This window comes from Hippoglossus hippoglossus, chromosome 8 (assembly GCF_009819705.1).
Source record: "Hippoglossus hippoglossus isolate fHipHip1 chromosome 8, fHipHip1.pri, whole genome shotgun sequence".
NCBI classification, from domain to species: Eukaryota; Metazoa; Chordata; class Actinopteri; order Pleuronectiformes; family Pleuronectidae; genus Hippoglossus; species Hippoglossus hippoglossus.
In genome coordinates this window covers 5,699,443-5,720,974 of record NC_047158.1, presented here as the reverse complement: position 1 = coordinate 5,720,974, position 21,532 = coordinate 5,699,443, and the positions used below count along the sequence as shown (strand labels likewise).

The 21,532-nt window shown below is 40.2% G+C and overlaps 1 protein-coding gene across 1 annotated transcript; it reads left to right on the top strand.

Moving 5' to 3' along the window:
* Positions 1-682: 682 nt before the first annotated feature.
* Positions 683-21,376, top strand: unm_sa1261 (un-named sa1261). Its single transcript, XM_034592919.1, has 4 exons — positions 683-936; positions 11,878-12,097; positions 17,462-17,664; positions 19,217-21,376. The coding sequence occupies exons 2-4, from the start codon at positions 11,926-11,928 to the stop codon at positions 20,033-20,035; spliced, it is 1,194 nt and encodes a 397-aa protein (XP_034448810.1). The 5' UTR covers positions 683-936; positions 11,878-11,925; the 3' UTR covers positions 20,036-21,376.
* The last annotated feature ends 156 nt before the right edge of the window (positions 21,377-21,532 follow it).

The following is a 21,532-nucleotide window of genomic DNA, read 5'->3' as shown; positions in this document are numbered from 1 at the left end:
TTTATTCCTTTTTTTTCAATGAAAAATAACTGAAGCTGTCAATAATTCACTATTTTAACATTTATTTTCGTCACAATTTGCTTTCATAAGGTTAAGGTTTTGTTACAGTGACCCTAACCAAGGATACACACAGACCTAAAATTATTGTAGAAAAAATATATATAATTTAAATAAGACATATGTAAAAACAAAAGAAAAACATATACAGTGAGTATACATCAGCTAAGTAGTTATTGCAGACATACATTTAGAAGTCATACAAATAAAACAGATAGATTAAAGTAAATTATGGGTTAAATACATTATAATCCAATAATATATCTAATGTTAATAATGATGCTAAACTTTACTCATAAAGCACCTTTCAAAAGACAGTTACAGAGTGCTTTACAAGATAAAAAGGAAGAATTGCAGGCTGACAATCAGGAAAACACAATTAAAACGTTAAAAGAGATCAAACAAAGCAGTGTATAAATGACAAAGTCAGACGATCTCGTTTAAAACCATCCCACCGATATGAGCAGCAGCTCCCTTCTGCTCTTTAAAGTTGCAGGAGCAATAATCATTAGCCGAAGTAATAAATACCGACAGTACGTGAAGGCATCGTCGTCGCAGGGGAGCGCAACGCCGCTCTGCGCCCTGATTGGACGTTGGAGGCGGTGGGCGTGTCCGCCGGCCGATTGCGGAGACAATAGAGAGAGCGAGAGAGGGAGAGACAGAGAGACAGAGAGAGAGACAGACAGACAGACAAGCGGTGGTGGAGGTCTCTGCTTCAGACTCACTGTCTCTCTGCAGGATCCATCCCCATCATAAATATAATCATTGGTTCATAGTGTTGCTGTTCGTCTCATCCCTGTCAGTCAGGTGTGTGAGGGTTCCTGGGAGCTGAGGACTCAGTGTGCATGGATTGATGCTGCAGGCTGCACATTCTCAGAGGTAACACATCTCTCATCAAATACGCTCCTTTATTCTCCAGCTGTGTTTTCATGCATGCACCCTCACACTGAGCTGAGGTTGTGTGTCTGCTGTTGTGTTGCTGCGCTGCTGTGTGTGTGTGAGTGCTCACCACACTGAACCACTGTTGTGTTTACAAGCCAATGAGGACCTCACACTGTTTATTCTACAAATTTAAACTCTGTTGTTATTATTTTATTTTTAATAATGTTTAATTCTTTAACTTGCACCATGTGACCAAACAGTGACTGAGCAGAACAATGGAGCTGCTGTGGAGCTATTGTGTCCCAGCTGCACGTGTGTGTGTGTGTGTGTAATCACTGAACGTCTAATATGGTTATTGACATTTGTAAAATTATTGATCGCACATTCTGCATTTGTGCACATGCTCACGTGCACACACCCAAGTGCTGCCTGGGGTCACATGCACTGCAGCTACAAAGGATGTGAAGCAATGCTTTGTGTCTGCAGAGCTGATTCACACTTTGTGTTGGACGTATTTTGTGATTTGTTGTGATTTGTCACTTCGAGGCCTCCGTAGGAAAGTGTCACCAGAGACACATAAGAGGTTTTCAGTTTTTGTTTAGAATGATAAATGACCTTTATTTATATCACACTTTTCTGGTCCCGGACCGCTCAAAGCTCTTTACAGCACAGTTCACCCATTCACACACTCATTCATACAGTGCAGTGCAGCACTTCCTCTATCACACATCTCTCACACACTGTCAGCACAGCCGTCCAGGGCAACTAAGGGTTCAGTACCTTGCTCAAGGACACTTCGGCACGCAGAATGGGGGGAGACTCAGGTTGAACCTTGTAACCTCAGCTTCCTCAGGTTGACGATCCACTCTCCCTCCTTATCACAATGGAAGAAGAAGAAGTGAATGTCCGCTCTGGGAACTTTGTGTTAAATCTTTTCAAGATGTTTGATATTTCACAGAGAATAAAATGAACTGACTCATCTACAGCTCAATGGATACTGACAATAATCATTAGTCCTACAGCTGTTTCATTGTGAAACGCTGGTTTTCACATTGCACTGATGCAGACGTACACACGGCATACAGAGGAGACAGAGTCCAAGAAGAAAGAGATGGAGATCAAAGGGGACAAAAGAGGGAAATGTTGACTGTAGCATAGAGTTCACAGCGGCAGAATCGGGTTGGCATTAAAGCAGTGGCCCAGTGATGTGCTGCCGAGCGTGCGGGCACAAAGCCTCCCTGTTTGCAGATGCTGTGGTCCGAACCAGTTAAAGCCTGGCTGCTTTGATGTGCTCCGAAGCTCCATGAGCGCCGCGGGAGCTGACCACCAGGGGCCCCCACCAGCGGGGCCGAAACTGCAGGTTGTCGCACGAGGCGCCACGTCCACACACGGTTGTGCTGGCCAGCAGGATGGAGTTTTACTTCTACAAACATTTCCAGGGGAGAGAGGTGCTCACGGGGCAGAGATAATCCCACTGGTTTTGTTTAGTGTCAGCGGGCAGAGTCGGAACGTCTCACTGCACATGTCAAGTTCACTGACTTTGACTTGAGTAAATAAGAATGAGAGGACGGAGCTGAAAGCTTGAACAGTCTGATACAGCAGTGAAAACTATTGATGACGGAACATTACTCTACTTTTACTGTTGACTGAGCAGGTACAGATAGTTTTGTTTGTTTCGTTCAGTCCGAATTTGCACTTTTGAGGCAGTTTCATGAAAATGTGTAGATTAGGATGGAGCAGCGCCTCCCCGGCCCCCAGGCTTGGCTCACTGTAAACTGAACACATTTAGATTTGAACAAAACAAGAAATCTAAAGGTTTCACCAGAGAATTTCTCATTTAGGGAGAGCTTCCACTTTCATGATGCACAGGTTGTGTAGGGGGCGCTGTTAAGTTTGTCTAGAATGAATGTAAAGTAAAGCCCCAGCCTGGAAACGTTACATTTGTTGAAGGATTTTCCTTCTGGCAATTTTGTTTGTTTTCAATATAAGTGGTAGAAACAATAGATATAGTTTCATTAGATCAGATTTTAACCTTTTCAGTTGTCGTGAAAAATCTTCTACTGAAGTATTAGTGACGTCACACACGACTAAGCACTTTACAGCCTTGCCTTGTTTCTTCAAACTGCCTGTTGTCGTGAGTCTTGAATATAGTTATTAACGGCACCAGCAGCTAAATTAGCCTGATTTACATTTAGCTAACAAACACGATCATACTGCTCCCCCTGCAGGTGGTCATTAGACTCAGTCTCAGAGGGTCATGCTGACACATGACCAATCAGCAATCAGCACATTTTAGCAGAACGATTCATCTGAAGATCACCTCCCCAATTATTTGAATTTATAATACAATTATAATCAGTCTGAAAAATGCAGAGCCTCAGAGACCACAGTGATGTCTTCAGTTTGTTGTTGGACAAAGAAAGCAGATACTGGACATTTTCTGTTTGAAAAGTGACTGAAAAGACGAATCAGTTTCTGCAGAAGTGAGCTGCTTAAAGAGAAGTGCTCAAGTACAGGAGCAGAAGTCTTATATGTTCTGTCAGCAGGTCTGACGACCGGAACAGAACTTTTTTTGACGGTCCACCTGCCCACATTGTTATGTATGAATCTGCCAATCAGATTTATTTACTTATTAACTGAAGGCGCCTGTCCCAGATCGTTCCGGCCCACTTCAACTCCTGATTGCAACCAAATTGAATAGTGGAATAGTTTCAGTTTTTATTTTGTGAATGTCACAGAAACATTCACACACTTTTTGTCACATTTGACTTGTCTCGTTCAAACAAAAGGCTAAAACTTATTCATTCAGAGAATTGTTGTCTTAAAATGATGAAAATATTTGCTGATCTTGTCTTTTATTCTCTGGTTTCAGCTTCTCAGGTAAGAGAGAAGCTGAAACCAGAGAATATTTGTTTTTTTTTCTTCAGCATGAGAAGTAACTGAAAGAAATAACCAATATATCAGTTATTGCTTTTATCCACTCTCACCCTATATATTCTGTTTTTTCTTCTAAATCAAAAAATAGTAAAAAGAAAAAGGCTGATATTTGCTTGAAAAGAGATTTATTGACTTATTCAATTATATCTATTGAGTATTTTTCTGTCAGTTGACGAGTCATTTCAGCTCTATAAGCCTTCAATTTCCAGTCAAGCATACAAAAAAATCCACTGTGTTTACGAAGCCGTCTCTTCCTATTAATGCAAAATACAAATGTCTCAGGTAAAAAAAATCTGGTAATTAAAACAAACCTGCCCGACTGGCACAACTCAAAATCCACTTCTGTCGAATCAGCGACTCTTACCTGCCTCGGATTTTATGCTGAAGCAACAATAACTAACAACCAGTTAATCTTCAGTGTGTTGTTAAAGATCAAAGAATGTTGCTTTTTCTGTTGGAAAATGAGCAGCTCAGCATCAGGATCACTCCTCACATCACATTCAGTTCTGCAGCAGAGACTCGGACAGAGGAGACGACAGATCTTCATTTTATTCCGAGCTGCCTGCACCGTCAGAGTGTATGAGTCAAGTAGCTCAGATTTCATTTCCTTTGTCGTGTCGTTGTTTTGTGGACCCGGTGGAACAGATGTGAGCCTTTCTCCTCTGGTGTTTGTTCTATGTTCATTCTCATGTGGTCGCACCTAATGATGCAGGACTGGTTTCACAGGCATTAGTCTGTTCCATTAAAATAAGCTCTTTGGGTTGTTGGCTTTTAATGTTTTATATTACACAGAACAAATTTGTAAGTGGAGGTGGAGGTGACGCTTTGGACACAAGAACCAGCTCCTAATATCATACAGGGGACATGGTGCTCCTGGCCGTCAGAGGGTCAGTTCAATTAATGACATGTAAAAAATGTTGGTCAGTCAGGCTCTTACACAGTTAAGGCATAGCATAGCATAGCATAGCATAGCATAGCATAGCATAGCCACAAGTCTATTCAGCAAACTCGTCAGCACCTTTTATTTCCTCACTGCGCCTGCGTGAAATGTAAAAACAGTGAAAGTGAAACCAGGACATGACGACACAATGCGTCATATGGACAGAAAACATGGAGGCCAGGCTTGTCGAGCTGTGGCCAGAGTTTATCTGCTCGTGTCGGCACACAAGAACAGCACATATGGTCAAGGCAGAGTGTTTTCCACTTGTTAGCATCGTGAAAGGAAAAGTGGGACCAGTCGGGTCGTGGCTTGACTTTTGAACCGTACAGTATGAGCACATAAAATCCAAAGCGTTGGTTATGCGGTTGGTCTAGCAGTATTTTTCAGAAACAAGTTCAGAAACTTAATGACCTCTGTCAGAGAGTCGTGCAATTTCAATGACTTAGTCGATGTTGAGGGACATTTTTGAACATTTTCGTCTTTTTCTTGTAAACGGCACTTACACAAAGACCCTTCAATGCCTCCTAGCAGTGGTGAAATGATGATGAACGCTCACCTTCATTCTGGTAGTCAGTCAGTTACTAGCTTTGTTAGCCCTTTTTGCATGACGGAACAATTTCTTTTATATAATCTTATGTTTACATATTCATCTCATTATGCTCTTTAATCTTGTTTCTGCTGCTTTTTATGTTTATTTGGCTTGTCTTCTTTTTTACTACTTGTGTTCTTGTGTTCCTGCTGTGCAGCTTTTCTTTACCTGTCATATAAGTTTCTGGATGCTCAAATTTTCCCGATGGGATCAAGAAAGTATCTTAAGAAGAAAACGTGCCACATGCTTTCTCATGATTGTGTTAATCACTAAAGCACATTTTCCACTGATCAAAAAATACACTGGCTTTTGTCTGCGATGTTAATGGATACAATCAGCATTCATAGGTTAAAATGACTCTGGAGTAGACACATGCTTTTAACTCCTCTCCTGGCAATGGTGAAGGAACCATTTAGACATTTAAAAGACCTGCATGCACCTGCTAATTTTGGAGTAAAAGAGGTGTAGGTAGGGATTTGATGCAGAGGCTGTCAGGCTGTCAGGTTTTTGTTCAGATTGGCTTTGTTTTATGACAACTAAGATTTTAAAAGTTGTACAATTCAACCTGAGGGTAGATTCCACATCAATCCATGTGGTGGTTATTGAGATATTCCAGTGGGGGTTCGTCCAGCAGACTGTCCACAGAACCTCCTCAATTTAATTTAACAAGCGATGATGAATAGTTTTTTCCCCCCCCCCTCTCTCTGGAACCCTTTGCAGCACTAAAATACTTTTATGGAGCCACATATTGTTTAAGACGGTAGCACTTGTTCATTAAGTGTTTTTCAGTCGGGCGACATATTGATTTAACATTACAAATGATTAATTGGGTGCTGATCTTTTTACAAGTCGATGTTGGCTCGAGCACAAATGAGGTGGCAGAGGCAGTTCTTTTGTTCCTGCAGTGCTTAATGCACAATCAGAGGGAGACGGTTACGCAGCACTTTTATCAGGTTTGTCAAGTTTATTGTCCGTCACGTGTTGTTTTAATGTCAACTGAATCAACTGATGTTCTCCAAAACATGAAGAAAGCAGCTTCTTAGATTTTTGCTCGATTTTTGGTCTGAGATTTTGGTTTAGCGAGCAGCACAATGTCTGTGCATCTGAGTCACAAGGTACATACTGTATCTTGGCAGCATATCAGCGATGGTCCGGGGCCATGAATAGATTTGTAAACACGTGCCATGATCTTAAAATCTATCCAACACTAGCTGAAAAACTGCAGGGACTTTAGAACAGGAACAATCCGATCTATGCTTTTTGTTCCAGTCAAAACTCTGGCAGCATCATTCTGTACGAGCTGCAATTGATTTACTGACTTTTTGGGATACCTGAGTGCATTGCAGTGCAGGAGCTGAAGTCTGCACCAAATAAAAACCTGCACAAGCTCCTTTGTGTGAAGAGGTAAAATAAATCTTCTGACCTCTATAGTTATTTCCATGTTCTGTGACTAGAAAATTAGACCAGTCAGTCTGAACTATGATGCACCATGTTCTTTTCTTTATTTACAGGCTTTTAGAAGTTCCACAGCCATAGTCTGGTTGTAGACTCCAGGTCAGGAAAGTGATGCCAATGCAGATTTACCTGAAACTCTCTCAAATGACAAGTAGAGGACGACTTAACTGGTTATTAAAAGAAGTCAGTTCCTATAGAAGTCTTTGAGAAATTTGATTTATAACGTCAGTTAATAATTTCCTAAGGAGTTTATGCTGTCAATGTCTAGTTTCAAGTGTCAAGTAAATATGGTTACTTTTAAAAAACCAAGATGGCGCTGGACAAAATGCCAAACTAGAGTCTTCAAAGCGGCAGTTCACAAACAAATGACTTCACACTGAGTTGATACTCATTTTATGAATCATACTATATATGTTCTAGGAAAGTTTTAATTTGAAATATTATTTAAATTCACAATAGTTTGAATGTAATGGATTTCTGTAATTATGTGTCTTGCTTTTGTCTTAAATTGGACTTTTGGAAATTTGTTTCCCATAATGCTTTGGGATAAATAGAATAGAATACGTGTGAATTCAGTAACTAAAAATGTAACTTAAACATATATTTGTTTACACAGTTGCAAATTAGCATCATTCAAAACACACAGAATTAGCTGTTCAGTTTCTTTCGGCATTATCTTCATGGATGTGCAGACAATGATCACTGGTTTCTTTGATTCTGAATGCAACATAAAATGTGTTGATTATGTAGTTATGAAAAGCATAATTTATATGTCCTAGACAGATTTATGGATGTATGCTCATGACAGTCATTTGTGATAATGATATACTTGGGAAGTGTAAATCATACTGAATCTAAAAATATCTGTCTAGCTCTATCCTGGTGCGTCGGGAGGAAGTTCTTTTTTTATTGAAACATGAAGCTGCAATATGATAGAGAGGGCAGCTCTACCTGAGAGGCTTGCAAATAATCCAACCAGTCATAGCCTGATCAATACTGGATTTGTGAGGTAGATATATGTACACAATACATATTATGTATGTCATGTATACATAAATAACTAGCATACTTAACTTAATTTCAGAATGATCCTTGCAAAAAGTTTTAGCAACATCCAAGGTACCATGTATGATTTCTCATTATTTTTTAAACAAATAAATAAAAGTCCAAATTCTAATTTATCTTTGTTGATTTGTTGAAAAAAAATTGACCATGTCTTTCATTTTCTTTATTGAAGTTTCTATCAAATTTTATAATAAATTTCAACAAATATTTCCTGAAAATAGCCAAAAGAAAATGAAAGTGAATGTGCATCTCCAGTCCATAGGTCGATAATATATGCTGAGGTTGAGGTTGACAGATTTAGAAATTGAGAGAAATTGTACATATTGCAGACGTACATGTCAAATTATAATGAGTAAGTGAAATCACATATACAGCTGACTGAAAAGGAGAGCACCAAGAATTGAACCTTGTGGTACTCCAAATGAAAATATCTTCTTTTATCAAATATTTGTCCATGAACACAATTAATATACAAACTTTATACTAGTTCCTTGTATTTCCTTGAGTAATTGGTCCATTTTACAATTGGAAAATCAACAGTTGAAGTTCAACAAGTGTTAAGATTCTAACATGAATAGGAAGCGTAGTCTAGAAGGAACTGGTGAAAAGTTAAAGCAGCTCATCCAGTAGTTATGGTAGGAATGACACCTTCCTGTTGTAGGTGTAAAAAGATGAATGGATGTTCATTACCACTCTTAGCTCCTGGACCTCCATTTGCAGTCAGACTAAACCACTCACTTTCCTCCTGTGTGGTTCAATAGGCAGGTAACATTAGCATGGAGGTGCAGAAGTGGCTGAGTTCCAGCTGTGCTTTGATTACTGATGAGCATTTCACTGAAAAGAGACAGCTGGCGGTTCTCGTCCCCTCTTGTCAGGGAGGCAAACAGGGCTTGGTGTTCCTTGAGGGCCTCTAGGAAGCAGCCGTGGCACGGCTACACCGAGAAGGAGCTCCTGGGAGCTGCAGCGCACCGAAAGATGCTTCTAATTAGTGCTGCTCGTGACTTCTTTCATCCTGATTTCTTTGATATGACGGAAGCGTGAGAGCACATATGGGCATATACTTTTCCTCAGCATCTTATCGGCTGAGAGAGAGAAATACATTTGAACCTGTACATAATACATGCATACATGTCAAGGCTGCCATGCTTAAATGAAGCCAAAAATAAAACAGGGGACTGGCAGCAGTAAACATGTTGTCCTGCTGAGATGTTGTAGCTTTCAACAAAATGGTTTCTCTGGGCTTTAGTCGTAGCAGCTGAATGTATCAGGAACTAAGTGATTCACATTAAGTTTTCACAATATCCAAGATGCTTCACATGAGGCTTTCCTTGTTAGGTTGAATAATAATAAACAAACAAAAAATATGTATTGTTGATTTGGATCAACTAGTGCCTGTTCTAAACCTGCCTGTTTGTAACGGGCTGTTTTCTTTTGTCTTCAGTTATATGTGTTGTAAATAATTTTAGGAACATCTCTTTCACTCCATCTTCTTCCCCCTTTAACATTAATCATAATGTTCAAGCCACAGGCTTTATGGTCAGTTTGTTAACGTTCCACTGTACTTTGTTACATTTATCCATTTACATCAATACATGAACTCTTCCACCCCTGCCAAGTGTGTACTTTTATTGCATCCTCCATTTTCCTTGAATTTCCAGTGTTTCTGCTCAGTGTCCTTGTCTCAACTGAATTGAAGAGGCACATAAAAACAGGTGTATGGATTCATACTTCTTATTATTGATAACATCTGAAGAGCTTTAATTGTATAACCCGAGCCTGGTTACATCGCGCCGATAAAAGCATTTGCAGAGTAACCACTCTGTTCCTTTTTTGAAAAGAGTATGCTGTGCTTAATGGCAAGAGCTGGATCGAAGAGCTGTGTAAAGACAAACAGTCAAAGAAATGAGCCCCTCCTGGAGCTGCCAGCATCTCATTTGAAAATACTGAATGCTGAGGTGAGATGCACCGCTCTTCAAGCGCTTTTCAAATCCAATCAGAGCCGTATGAGCAGCAACAAAATCCACTTCACTATATTGTGTTGATAATGTGGAGTCTGTGAGGCGAAGCTGTGAAGATAAACTGTGCAAAACGGTCACAGTTTATTACAGAGTTTGAATTTTAATTGGACAACTCTAATCACAAGACCAGACTGTAAAATGAAGAGACATGTGTTTGCAGCTAGAAACACTGTCTGCCGCATCCATTTGTGTTTTATTGACCTTGTCAGACAGATGCTGAGCGCACCAGTGACTGACGGCTTCTCCTGCACTCAGCTGCCTCCTCATTTTTACCTGCTTGTTCTACTTTCACACTCAGCACTTACAGTTTGTGTTTACGGCAACACAACTCAGTTTACTTTGTGAGTTAAAAGATTTTGTGAAGTATTCCCAGTGTTCTCAAATTCCCATTGCATGCCTTACAATACTATGATTTTGTTCTCACGTGTTTGAGGGGTTTGGGGGCGGCTGTGGCAAAGGGGGTAGTTTGGCGGTTCGATTCCTTGGGCAATATAGTGAACCTCAAAATTGCCCCTTGGTGAATGACAAAACAACTGTACTGTAAAGCACTTTGCCTGGTAATCCGGATTTTAAAAGCGCCATATAAATACAGACGTTTAATACTTTCTTCATGTTTTTATGCCTACTATTCACTATGACTTTTTTGTTATGTTTTTGATGCTGGAAAGCAATGTTTTTATGTATTTCTCTACCCTGACATTTTTATGACTTACTTTGCTGAGACATTAAAAATGTCTGCCTCTGCTCTGACATTTTCACGACTTTATTTAACTAGTACAAAGACAATGTTTTCATGAGGAGCAGCGGTTTTCTTAGTTTATGATCAGTTTAATTTGAATGAATGAATGCAGTTTTTAATCAAAGAAGGAACAAAGAAACCAAACAAACGTATACAGTATGTTTCAAGACTGTATACGTTTGTTTGGTTTCTTTGTTTTCACGCATTTTACTTTAACATTGTCAGCACATGCTCCCACTGCAGTCAAGGGCTGTCTTTATAGAGGGCACAGATGGACCTGATGCACCGGATGTGGCTCGAGTCCCGTCTCATTTGACACTTTCTCATCCCTGTTACTGAGAGATGGTGCAATTCTGCTGCACCATCAGGGCTGCGAAAGTTTCTCCAGTCATTCAGACATGTAGGTCGCCACGGGTTGATGAACAGCAGAGGATAGAGCAGATTGGTGTTGTTTGGCTTCCTCTCTCAGTAGCAGTAGGAGAAAGGGGAGGAGGAGGAAGGAGGAGACAGATTTGCTGAGAATGGAGGGCAGCAGGCGACTGAGTGGAATCATATCTGGTCAGAAGGAGTAGGATCTTTAGAATTTATTCCTTTGTGCTAAAATCATTGTATTATGAGTCAATAAGTTTACATGAAACTGTTTCCTATCAGTCAAACGTTATACCTTATGTTATACCCATGTCTTTTTTAAGGGGACCTAGATTCAACGCCCTTCAAAACTTTGAATTGTTGAGCTTTTATTTTGAAAAGGTTTGACCTCGGGTTTGAAGATAGTTTTGATTACTTAACAGTCCTCTAAAGACCCATCAAATAAACTTGTTTATTCGAATTTAGTACAGCCTAAAAAAACTAGCCTTGCTGTAGTTTAATTATTCTTGTTTGTTGTAGAAAAGCCACAAAATCAAAGTGCAAACAAACACTATTGACACCTCATTTTTCATTTTTGTAAATTCTTTGTACTGGATCCCTGTGGTCTCAGGAAAAAAAAAAAAATCAAACCACAGGTTATATAACAATTAATTTGGTGTGCACACAAAGCTTTCTCATTTCCCTGTGATGGTGATAACAATTCATACGTGTGTGTGTGTGTGTGCGTGCGTGCAGTACAATATGTGGTGTGTGGGAACGGGGATGTGGGTGGATACTGTTCCACGTTTTGAACCCTGCTTTCCTTCCTGCTCCTCCTGTTCTACAGGAACCTCTCCAGACCAGCCCTCAGCCCCCGGCCCACCCCACCGCAAGAATGAACTCCTTGCCCCATGGCTCCCGCGCCTCCATCGACATCCTGGAGGAACTCCAGCTGATTGCAGCGCAGAACCTGGAAAAACTGGACATCAACAAATACTATGAGGTCGTCCGTGAACTGGGCAAGGGCACGTACGGGAAAGTGGACCTGGTTGTCCACAAAATCAGAGGTAATGCAGTGCTGCAGCTAATTATTTATTTATTAAATTAATAATTTAATAGTTTTTTTTCTTTATTGGACCCAACAAAGTTTGCCATCACTGAAATCTAGAAAACTATCCCATAGGAATATTTGAGAAGCTCAAAAGGTGAATGTTTTGCAAAAGAAAAGAGTTCAATGATTAACAAGTTAATTAGTTTAGTTTTAGTATAATTAATCAATCAACTAATCTATTCAGCTCTAGAGTCAGTTTCTGGGAACCTGAGGAAGTAACGATGGTGAATGTCAATAGTGCTGCCAGGAGGTTAATCAGTCTTCTATCTGAAAGCCATTGTTTGAAAAAGAATGTCTAAACTTCTACTTGGGTATTCAAACAATAATAGTAATAATAACAACAATTATAACCTTTATTTATAAAGCACTATTTATGCAATAAAATGCAACACAAAGTGCTTCACATAAAAGCAACATTTCTGAACAGTATATTCTTGCTACTTTTACTTAAAATAAATACCAATAAATAATTACCTGAACACTTCCTGTGTTTGATGATCCAATGTTTAGTCCATCTTTCTTTGGGCGGAGCAGGAGACATGTTTACATTCCTAAGCTCCAGCACATTCTCTCCTGTGGGTGGACAAAACTCACCTCCCTCCAGAAATGAATTCAGATTTTGCCGTTTTGCCGTTGGACAAAATAGGATATTTTTCTATTTTATGGATCTAAACTTTGAGATTCAGACGAGGAGGATGGAGGCGTTTTACGTACAGAGTGTTCAGAGTGCAGCTTTAAAAGGCTCCATTTCACTTTGGTATCACAGCAGCATTATCTACTAAGAAAACCACAAAGAAAATTGTTTATTGTTTCCTCTTAAACATGTGATCAGTGCTCTTGTTCAGCGTTTCCTTTTAGAAACAAACTCTGAAAGCCAACTCTGCAGGTGACGTACGATGCCTTTTAAGAAAGAGATTTTAGGAAAGATCAGGATCCAGACTTCCTGAATTCACTACTTTACTGACAGAAATTAAGTTTAACCTCCACACATTAAAAGCCAAAATGTTGACCATCTGCTCAGAACCTCATGATCTTATATGAGGCACACAAGGCCGACGCAACGCTGCCCGTTCAGAGTGTCCTTTAGTCACAGAGATTTTCTAAAAAGGTACTAAAATGTGAAAAACATGAAAAACCACGTGAACCTGTGGTTTCATTATCGGCGAGTGTCATGGAAATGTTCTCCGAATCAGTCTGCCCTCAAACGCCTCATGAATAAATGTCTCAGTATAAATGTCAAGCCAACAGTGGAAACACAGTAAATAGACTGAAGGAAAAATCGGTCATGACCCTTGAATCCTTGAAACTAAATCTGAAGAATTTTTATTTACTATGCAATATATGATATATGTAGTTGGCACTAGTGCATCATTAAATAGGCCTAAAAGTCAACATATTACAATGAACTATATTATAGCAGCACAGCTCTGCTATAGGAAGATATATACAATTTAATTATTGTTAAGGTTATTACATTCAATATAATGAGGTTTATAAATAAAGATTTATTTTTTGTGTGCAGTAGCGTAGTGCTTTATTTTCTACCTTTTTTTCTTTAAAGAAGTGACTGAAACCTAATTGATTATGAAAATAGTTGCAGATTATTTTCATGTTCTAATAATCCATTAAGTGACTTATCACTGGTGTTTTTTTTTCCAAGAACCAATATTAAATATTCTCTGGATTCTCAAATGAGAGAATCTAGTTCTGAATTTAAAGATGTTCAGTTTTGCTGTGTTACTGACAACAAACACTGAGGCACACTATACAAAACATTACAGGACATGAGGAATGTGCTTAGTTACCATGGAGACATTTTGTAATTTCATTTCCTGAATTCACATTAAAATTAAAAGCTGCACATTCTAAAGTTTTGTTGATGTCATCCTGTGCTGTTATTTTTACATTTTCTAAATAATCAGTCAGATAAAAAAAATCTGCAGATAAATTGATCGTGAAAATAGGAGGAGGATGTTTTTTTATTACTATTATCAATAGAGGTTTGTTCAGTTCATGGCTTTACTGTTTGAAAAGAGGGTGACTTTCTTACTCAAGGGCACTTTAACAGTACAATTGTTTTTAAACAGCTGCCTGATTGTTACGACCCGGCTCGCTAGGCAAGAGGAGGTCACATTAAACCAGATGATTTGGGTTATAAAAAGAAACTCGTTTTGGGATTAAATCACAACACAGGTAGTGAACTAATGAACTAGAAAAACAAGCCGATGGGTGCTATTTTGAAACGAATAAGAAACAAATATAACAAAAAGAGGACTCTCTGCACAAACAACCTAATGCAAACCAAAATGAAAAGAAATCCTCACTAACAAGACAACTGGTTCAAATCAAAAGACAAACAAAAATAGCACCCCGCTCCTAATGTCTCTAGAATACAGCTCTCAAACAATTCTGGGTGAATGAGGTAAATTGGCATGCTGTTCACACACAAATACAAAGCAAATACAAATACAGCCACCATGACTGACCAGCTGAACAGAATTTATACCGCCAGCCTTAAGTGATTCGTCATGATTGGAGGCTTGTGGTTGATCCGCTCCAATCCGGATCCTCGTCTCCACCACCAGCCAGGAAGGAGGAGGAGCATCTGTCAGGACTCCACAGGATACAGAGACACATAGAGACACAACACACTAACATGGACAGGGGACGGTTACAGCTGTAACACTGATTAAAAGACAACAATTTACAGTACACACACATTCATACAGTGCATCTATGTCAGGAGATGGGGGGAGGCTGGGATTGAACCAACGACTTGCTGGTTAATGGACGACTCGCTATTTCTCCTGAACCGCTGCTGCCCCTTATTTAAATGCAGGGAAATAAATAGAATATAAATAATATATAGTGTTAATAGAATATGTACAGAGAGAGCAGAATATATACAGTGAAACAGACTGCACATGAGCCATTGATTTGCACACAGAAGTACACAGTTAAGTCCCCTCATTAAAAATGTGTTGGCTTTATTTTCAAAGAGCCAAATGCAGATGGTTGATTGACTAATTTGTGTTGGATGAAGAACTGTGTTGTTCAGTGTGGAGATGCAGCTAATTATGAAACAATTGGATGGAAAAGAGACAAAAACCTGTGACAGTTACATTGTGGGTCAGTACGGTTTTAAATCTGGGTTAATTTAAAACTTCTGTTTCTGCCCCAAAACACTCGGAGCTGTGGCTTCACATGCGTCAGCTGAGTTCCACTGAACAGATGGTGTTTATGTTTGCATATTAGCAACAGGCCGACTTAACAAAGACCCATTTTACATGAAAACACTAAACTACTGCAACACAAGCCGACACTTTCTCACTCCTGTGTGAATCACATGTGTTCACAGCGTCTTGGGCAGGACTGTGGTTATTTACTCAATAGTTGTACTGCAGAGAAACACACTGGGCTCATCACACTTTGTTGCACATGTTCTGGATGGTGAACACATAAATGTTGCTGCGCGTGCATGTTCATTTTATGTGTTGCTATGAAACCTGAAAGTAGCTACATCTCGCAGTAATGTAAACATGTTGGTCTTGAGGATTCAGCTGTATATACAGAAGTGTACACGTATACATCCTGGGAGAAACCGCGATGGGTTTAATGTCTGTAAATCTGCTTAGAAATCATAGAAAGAAGATCATTATTACCTGAGGAGGTTGTTTTCATGTGTTTGTTAGTTAGGTAGCAAGATTACACAAAAAATACTTAACCGACTTCCATGAAATGTTGTGGAGGGGTGGGCCAAGACCTGAAGAAGAACACATACAATTTGGATGCAGATCTGGATCAAGGTGAAGATCCAGGAGCTTTATTTAACATTGTGAGATGACACTCTTATATCTCAGAGAACAACTCATGGATCTTGATGAAAACTGATAGCAATAAGTCTCCAAACTAAAAATCTGGTATACACTCTACTTAGTGACATTCTAGTTGTAACTGCAGAACTTGCCTGAGAATCATCACGTTTTTTAAGTTTCTTCTATGACAAATAAATACAGAGATATTTGTCTGCAAAAACAGAACTGATAATGGTGCCAGTTTGACAAAATATATTTATATTTAGGCAAAAACTGGTGGATTCATGGTGTCACCCACAGCTAACTCACCGAATCCATAGCAACATTATATAATATTATAATTAATACAGTATCAAAATGAAGTGCATGAGAGAAGTTCATCTATTTATTTCTAAATGTCTTGTCAACATGGGGGAATTTAAGATGGAGAATTAGGACCATGAAGAAGATAGAGATTTTGAGGATAATATCTTAATATTAAGAGAATAAAGTCAGAATTGTGAAGAAAGTCACAATTAAGAGAATAAAGACGAAAATTTGTTCGGGAATAAGACATCACAAAACCCATTTGAACAGATGTGAGCAACAACAACCTCCTCCACTGAAGAGGCCATTTCCTCCAAGTCTGTGTGGGTCTTTCTTCAGAAAAGACTTAGCTTCTTGCTCAATCTTTTCAAAGTCCCGATACTTAAATTAATGTGGTTCTGATGTGACAAAGTATTATTTTGTTATTGCGTTGTAGGCATTACTTGTATCACGGCTTAAAAAACTAACTGTAAGCTCCCCTCCTCCACTCGACCTTTCCTAAAATGGCTGTAAAACCCACACAGCACTTTGCAGAGCTGAGGCGGTGGTATTGGAGAAGTGTCCCCTCTCGTCTCCGCTGACACGGAGAGGCAGACGTGGCAGCTCTCCAGCTTTATTGTCTGGGGTTTTTCTGCCAGCCCTCGGATTAGTCCTGGTAATTTCCCTCTCCTCTTGTTCTGGGGCAGTGAGAGGCTGTTGAGGTGAGTCAAGCCTCTGAAGCACGTCCTCCTTCTTTCTGTGCTCCCTCCACATGTCTGTGAGTTTGTGCAGCCCTTACACTATTATAGCGAGTGAAATGATTCACTTCAGGCTAGAATGAGACTCTCTTCTTCTTTTTGGATTTCTAATCTTGTTAGAGACTCTCTTTGAGGACATGTTTGCAGCAGTAAACATCGCTTTACCGCAAAATCCCCGACATGAAAGCAGATCAGCAACATACTGGTCGCTGTGGGAACATCCAGCAGAGGATTTGAAATACTTACAGAATAAATCTGCTAGGCAAAAAAAAAAGAAGCTGTCAGGGTTTAACTGTGACACTGGAGACGTTAATTATTCATGAAATTTGAAGTGATTCTAATTAAGTTCCTCGCATGCAGTTTGGGGGCTGTGAAATAAATCGCTTTTATCGTGTGGAAAAGACTAAGAAGTGAGAGATGTGATTGGAAGTTACACAACTGTTCGCTGTCCGTGTTTTTCAGGCACGAAAATGGCCCTGAAGTTTTTGAGGAAGAAGACCACCAAGCTGAAGAGCTTCCTGAGAGAGTACAGCATCTCCCTCTACCTGTCGCCCTGCCCCTTCATCATCAACATGTACGGCATCGCCTTCGAGACAGACGAGTACTACATCTTCGCCCAGGAGTACGCTCTGGCCGGAGATCTGTTCGACATTATCCCTCCACAGGTGAGACAGGCGAAGAGGCTGGGTTGTAGGGTGGAAGTAAACAGATCAAAATTAGGTGTGGGGTTATAGCAGAAAAGAGATGTTTCGCATGATGACTTTTCCGAATACGTCGCAAATCAAAAGTGTCACCTGATCCAAGTACCAAATTGATCATGCTTTTTTAATGACGTCATCTTGCTTTACACTCTTCTTCTGCACTGGTTTGAATCAGTATGTGTCTCAATACAGAGGCTTTGTCCTTCGGAGGGTGCGGTCTACCTGGCCCACAAAGACCGCCTCTTCCTGGGCAGCGTACACTGCAGAGGCCGAACCGAAATTAGATGGTCGGGTCTACAGAGGATTCGCATGATCGCTGTCACCAGCTATTTCCACCCTTATTGCTGTTACCTAGCAACAGAGCTGAAGTTGGACATGACAAGAACGTTTTAATGCCCATTTGTATTTATGCCTCCATGCTGGCGACAGGCATTATGTATTCGGGTTGTCCATCCGTTTCATTCTCGTGGACGCGATATCTCAAGAATTCCTTGAGTAAATTTCTTCAAATTTGTTACAAATATTCACTTGGACTTAAGGATGATCTGATTCGATTTTGGTGGTCAAAGGTCAAAGGTCAAGGTGACCTCACAAATATTTTTTTTTGCCTTGGAACATTTCCACATTTGGGCGCAAACATTCACTTCAGCTTGGATTTCATTTTTGTAACCAAAGGTCAAAGGTCAAGATCTCTGTGGCCTCACAAAGTAAATTTATGCTTTTCTTGAACACAATATCTTAATATGAGCTCGAGGAATTTAAGTTTGGTACACAAGTTCACTTGGCCTCTTGAATGTGATACCTAAAGACTGCTCGAGGGAACTTGGACTCAAAGATAAAGGGATTATATTTCAGTGGTCAAAGGTCACATTGACCTCATATGAATCTGAGTAGAACAAATTGCAAATGCAGCCTCTGAAGGATGCAGCCACTGAATTGAGACACAGCTGTTAGTCTGTATATAAAGATGGACGACATTACAGCTCCTCATTAGTGAAACCAAAGCGTCTCTATCACCTCCTGGTGGCTGACTACAATATAGGACTTAAACCGCGCCTTCTCCATGTGAATGGATGAGACATTGCCCACACCAAATAATCAAGGAGGATTGTGTTGTGTTGTGATTGTGAGGATGTTTAAATATACTGTTTATAAATGCAATAAGGGGAACTTAAAGTACAGTTACCAGACATTATTGTGTGTTTTAGTTGTCGTGTAGGAAGCTTGCTATCAAGTTTGATAATGTTGCTAGCTTGATAGCCAGATATTGAAACAACAAAACGCTGATAGATACAGCTCTGTAGCACTACTAGTGGTCAAAAGCTGCACAGGGAACCTTTAAAGACTAATGACCCAGTCTAGAAATCTGGTTTGCTAATTATGTGTGGTGACTTTGAGGTGTGGAACTACAGGACCACACAGCATCACCATTGGATGGAGAGAGTGACTGTAACCGTATAACCTGTACATGCGTTTGTTGCTATGGTTTCACTTAGAGTCTGCTCTCTGTGTTCAGGTGGGACTCCCTGAGACGGTGGCCAAGCGCTGTGTCCACCAGGTGGCGATCGCCCTGGATTACCTGCACTGTAAGAAGCTGGTCCACAGGGACATCAAGCCAGAGAACATCCTCATCTTTGACAAAGAGTGCCGAAAGGTTAAGCTGTCAGACTTTGGCATGACACGGCGTGCCGGCTCTCCGGTGAAGCGTGTGAGCGGTACAATCCCGTACACGGCGCCCGAGCTGTGTGATACCTCGCGACATGAGGGTTTCTGTGTGGACTACAGCACTGACGTTTGGGCGTTTGGCGTGCTGCTCTTCTGCATGCTGACAGGAAACTTCCCGTGGGAGAAGGCCATGCCGAACGACGGCTTCTATGAAGAGTTTGTGCGCTGGCAGCGTCGCCGAACGGGCACGGTGCCCTCACAGTGGCGCCGATTCACTGATGATGCTCTACGAATGTTTCGTAGGCTCCTCTCCATCGAGCAGGAGCGCCGCTGCTCCGTCAAAGAAGTCTTCAGCTACTTCAACCAGTGCTGGATGTTGGACACGGAGAACGGAAACAGCAACAGCAACGGAGGTTTAGCGAGCAGCGCTCCTCCACTGGACATCAGCTCGTCCTCATCTGAAGAAGACGTGTTAGTGGACAGACTGAAGCAACAGAGCTTGTCACCTGCCTGCGTGGCGGCAAAGGGAAGCATCATGATGGACACCCACTACTCCTCTATGTCCACTAACAGCTCACCGTCCTCCACCGGCAGCTATGAACGAGCCAACAGGGAAAACAACGAAAGGGGACGCATCCTGGTGGCCACACCCATCGAGATCTGTGTGTAGAGGCTGCTGATGCTGCTTTACAGGCGACATGCTCACGTGTGAGGCCGGTGTGAGCCGAAGTCTGCGATTTCTCCGAGTGTCAGGAGGAGAAAAGTGTTTGGCATGACAGGTGCTTGGTGCAGAAGAAACTATCAAGAGTCTGATGTACACGTTGTTGTAGCTTCACTGTGGATTGAATCATTTCTGATGACGACAGACTCTGAGGAAATGACCAGAGAGGCAATTACACCCAGTAGCCTCCTGTGCTCTTTACTTACGTTACCGAAATAAAACAAGATGTGAATCTCACTGGAATAAAAGAAAACTGAAGGAAAAAAAATGATCCAGAAGCAATATGTTCAAACGTTTGGATTAAACTAGTCTGTGAAGAAAAAAGAGAAGAATGTGATCAGCCAAGACTGATGGTACTAATGTGTGTTTATTGTCGTGCCCCATTGTCATGTTTGGTAGAAATGTTTCTGTGAAGTCTGTGTCTTTCTATTTTATTTAAGGTTAAATTATTTATTTATGTCCAATGCATATATTTATGATTTGATTCACTGAGTGGCGGCAGACATCTGAAGCTGCCTTTTTCTTTCATCTCTGAGAAATCAAAAGGAAAGTTTTAATTTCTTACAAAAAAAACAAAAAAACAAATCTGACTTTCACACAGCTTGTACTTAACAAAATATTCACCATCATATTGTTGTGGTCGCTCATGAACGTAGATGTATGTATCATGTACCCTTTTTTCATACAAAATGTCCTCTTCGAGTTTACCTGTGATGCCTCAACCCACTGTACAGTAGCAACCAACAATACAAACACTTGTGGTCAACAGCAAAACGGGTTAATCAGGTTTCTTCTTCTTTTTTTAACCAGTCCTCAGATTAATTCCAACAACCCTATACTTGGGAACCTGACAATTAGATACATACAATCATACCTTTAATAATCTGAGATATTCCCACTTGCATGGTAAATGAATTAGTCAATTAACCTTAACATAATTACTCGAGAGATATTTTGACTTTTTTCCTGAAAAATAAAGAATAATCCTGGAAATGTCCTCAAAATGAAACATGCCAACAGAACTGTCTTTTAGCAGGAGTAGGATAAAGTTTAAATTCAGTGTTCGGGGAAACTACCTGATGTTTTACTGCCCTCTTAACCTTTTATTCTAGTCTGTTCACAGTATTATTCATTAGAGAGCTATAGCGGGTCGTGATGGACGAATGTAGAAAACATCAAAGTCTTTTTGGTTTTAGGAATTTAAATGTTTCAGAACTCTCTCTTTTTTCAAAAGTATTGCATGAATATTACTGTGGTCAATTTGTTGAAATAAACAACACAGTTGGAAAAGGACGCGTCTTTGTATTTTTTCTCTCTCAAAGAAAGAAATCATGAAAGAAGTTGGTTCTTTCTGACAAATAATAAGTTGTGGTTTTAAAAAGGGTAACTATGGCAACTACTGGTCTTCAACTGCAAAATATCCCAGAGAGACACAAAACCACATAG

Excerpts from the sequence above, each read along its gene's own strand:
- unm_sa1261 (XM_034592919.1), top strand. The coding sequence starts at position 11,926 with ATGAACTCCTTGCCCCATGGCTCCCGCGCCTCCATCGACATCCTGGAG. Across the intron at positions 12,098-17,461 it reads GGTTGTCCACAAAATCAGAG|GCACGAAAATGGCCCTGAAG; the intron begins GTAATGCAGTGC and ends CGTGTTTTTCAG. Across the intron at positions 17,665-19,216 it reads TCGACATTATCCCTCCACAG|GTGGGACTCCCTGAGACGGT; the intron begins GTGAGACAGGCG and ends CTCTGTGTTCAG.